This window comes from Arachis duranensis, chromosome 10 (genome assembly GCF_000817695.3).
Source record: "Arachis duranensis cultivar V14167 chromosome 10, aradu.V14167.gnm2.J7QH, whole genome shotgun sequence".
In the NCBI taxonomy this organism is placed as follows: Eukaryota; Viridiplantae; Streptophyta; class Magnoliopsida; order Fabales; family Fabaceae; genus Arachis; species Arachis duranensis.
In genome coordinates, this window is record NC_029781.3 from 90,716,638 (window position 1) to 90,719,381 (window position 2,744).

The following is a 2,744-nucleotide window of genomic DNA, read 5'->3' on the forward strand; positions in this document are numbered from 1 at the left end:
TGTATACTATAGCTACTGTATATAAGTGTAGCCTTAGGTCTCATTTTTTTTTCTATACTATAGCTACTGTACATATAAGTGTAGCCTTTGGTCTTTTTTTTCTTCTGTATATATGATTACATGTATAAATGAATTGAATATTACAAAATAAAAATAAAAACATAATTATACTAAATAATTTCTTTATATAATAAAAATTGTCTCAAACCAAAATATATTTATAACATTGATCCAAAAGTACTAGAATGAAATTAACTGTAAAAATTCATACAACTCAAATTAAAGTAAGCATAGCCATATCAAAACCATAATATCACTTGGCCAATAAAGGTATCTTCTAATAAAAATCATTAGTCAACCATACATGTAAAGATCCTAAATAGCACTCTATCTTAGCCAAAAAACCACAATAATAGTCAGCTTACTCTTCATTGCTTAATCTTCATTGTTATCCTGCATAATTATATAGATAAGTAGTTAAAAAAATATTCATAATGACATTCGTAATTATAAAAATTAAATGGAACACGTAGTCATAGTAAGCCAAGAAAGCATATATACTAAAAAAATAACATGGTCATGGCAAAAGAGGTGAATTCAAGAAATTATGTATTATCTCGTGTAACATATGCTTACCCAAACCCCTCATCATTCAATCAATTAATTCCAGTGACCTATAAGTCAATCCAGTAAAAGCTAAATTCAGATGTGATTTTCATGAGAAAATATATTGTTCAAATTAAATTAAAAAAATAACTTGGCAGAAAGTGTTATATCACATTGAAAAATAGAACTTGATAGATGACTATACAAAGATTTTCAACCACAACTATTTACATAAGCAACCAAAACCTATGGGTTATTCAATTTTTTCAAGTAGTCCACACCACAATTAGTGTTATATCAGTTGCATCCTATGCAGAACTGTATCAAATTTAGAACTGTTTCCAAATTGAAAGCTTAAAGAATCAGGGTTGAGTTTGACGATTCGAGTTTAGCTAAGGTCCATGAATTTAGATGAACAGTCGAGTTTTACACGAAACTCAAGACTCAAGAGCGTATATGTTCATAGATACAGTGAACAAAATTTATACATAATTTCTTAACATATTAAAGTAACAAAGACTCAAATTTTATATATAACTTCAGTGGGAAGGGAAAGAAAGAAAGAAAGAGGAAAAAAATCAATCTCAAACTTGAAAAATGAAGTATGAAACAGAATAGAACCCCACTTCCAAATCAGAAGAGGTGAATTCAAGGAATTATGTATTATTTTGTTTCATTCAAACTATGAAAATCTACTGGTGTTTCTTCCTTCCATTTCCTTTAACACAATCTTGATATGTCCCTATAGCATTTTTCATGCACTAATTAACCAGACTTTCACACTTAAATTAGATATAGGGACAAATTCATATGTACTAAATAAAGTAATACGTAATGATAAGTAATACGTAATACTTGGATCCATTATGTGATGCAAGGGACTTGGCAGCCATTTCTGCAGCAGTGTTGATAACTGGACCAAATAAAGTGGGTCCTGAGAGTGTGACATTGTGCAGAGCAGTTGCATATGCTTCCATTATGCCTTCAACTCCTACAACCTGCAACAATGGAAACCTACCTCTTAAATTTTTTTTCTCTTCAAGGTTGGATACTAGAAGCAGTTTTTTTCGTAAAATATAAATTACAAGTTGGTATTATTTGTACTCAGTTCACCCTGCATACCAAGTTTGGTTTCTTCACCCTTAGGCTTGGTGTAAACGGAAGAGTGAATACAACAAAAATAATTTTTCTTTTCGAGAATGATCTTCAAAAATTGAAAAATTTTCTCACCTCGGAGTCTCTCGGACTACCATTCAGATTAAAACAGTGGGAAACGGCACCAGCTGTGCTTCCTCCAAATCCCCAAGCAGGAAACTTCCTATCAGAGTCATAGAACTGAATAACCTCCCCAACCTCCATTATAGCCTGCAAAAGATTAATATTACTATGCTGATTAGTGATTAGGCAAGACTTTTATATATGCAGCATAATGTCACCTTATCATATTAGTTAGTCCAATCATATATCATTGTATTTTCAAGAATTTTGTTTTGAAGCACTATCATTATCAATATTGCAAAATAGAAGACCATATTCTATTGTGCTCCAAAAATTTCTGGATCAGAACAGCAGTTCAGAGTCATTTATTGAGAACAAAGTATCAAGCTTACCCTTTGATATGAATTTAACTGACCCGAGACATCAATATAATGCAAAGAATCTGAATATCGAGGATTTCCATTTGAAGCTGGACAAATTTTGAATCAGTTAGCATGATATAAGATGAATATGTAATTTCAGTAATCATCTTCACCAAGATAACAATATTTACTTACCAGTGAAATCCACAGCAACCATGAAGTTCAGTTCAAATCCACTGGATACATAATCAATAAAGCTGAATTGCTCCCTTTCACAATATTGATCCACAAAAAGTTGACCCTTCAGCATCTGCATAGAAGAAATTCCAAGAACTATGAGATTCAGCACAGAAGTGGACCATAAAATGTAATTCTATTATTGCATGGTCAATAAGTACCTTCTCTTCTTTTCTGTGGTGTGTGGATGGTATGAACAAATTTGTGCCTGTACTCTCTTTGTTAAGCCTTTCTAGGTCTGCTATTGATGATCTCAGTTTACTGAAGGCAATAAAAATTGATATCAATATATATATATATATATATATATATATATATATA

General features: G+C 31.2%; 1 protein-coding gene across 1 annotated transcript; it reads right to left on the reverse strand.

Annotated features, from left to right (window-relative positions):
- Window positions 1–197: 197 nt before the first annotated feature.
- On the reverse strand, window positions 198–2,679 carry LOC110276957 (protein BONZAI 3-like). The gene is made up of 5 exons (XM_052255909.1): window positions 2,585–2,679; window positions 2,382–2,496; window positions 2,217–2,293; window positions 1,837–1,971; window positions 198–453 (listed from the first exon to the last, which is right to left on the reverse strand). Exons 2-5 carry the CDS (start codon window positions 2,494–2,496, stop codon window positions 436–438), a joined length of 345 nt encoding a protein of 114 aa, XP_052111869.1. The 5' UTR covers window positions 2,585–2,679; the 3' UTR covers window positions 198–435.
- Window positions 2,680–2,744: the final 65 nt, after the last annotated feature.

What these genes read in the sequence shown, in the direction of transcription:
- LOC110276957 (XM_052255909.1), bottom strand. Translation starts at nt 2,496, where the DNA reads ATGCTGAAGGGTCAACTTTTTGTGGATCAATATTGTGAAAGGGAGCAA. An exon ending in GGTTGCTGTGGATTTCACTG is followed by an intron (nt 2,294 to 2,381) that starts GTAAGTAAATAT and finishes AAATTTGTCCAG; the next exon opens with CTTCAAATGGAAATCCTCGA. An exon ending in AGTTAAATTCATATCAAAGG is followed by an intron (nt 1,972 to 2,216) that starts GTAAGCTTGATA and finishes AATCTTTTGCAG; the next exon opens with GCTATAATGGAGGTTGGGGA.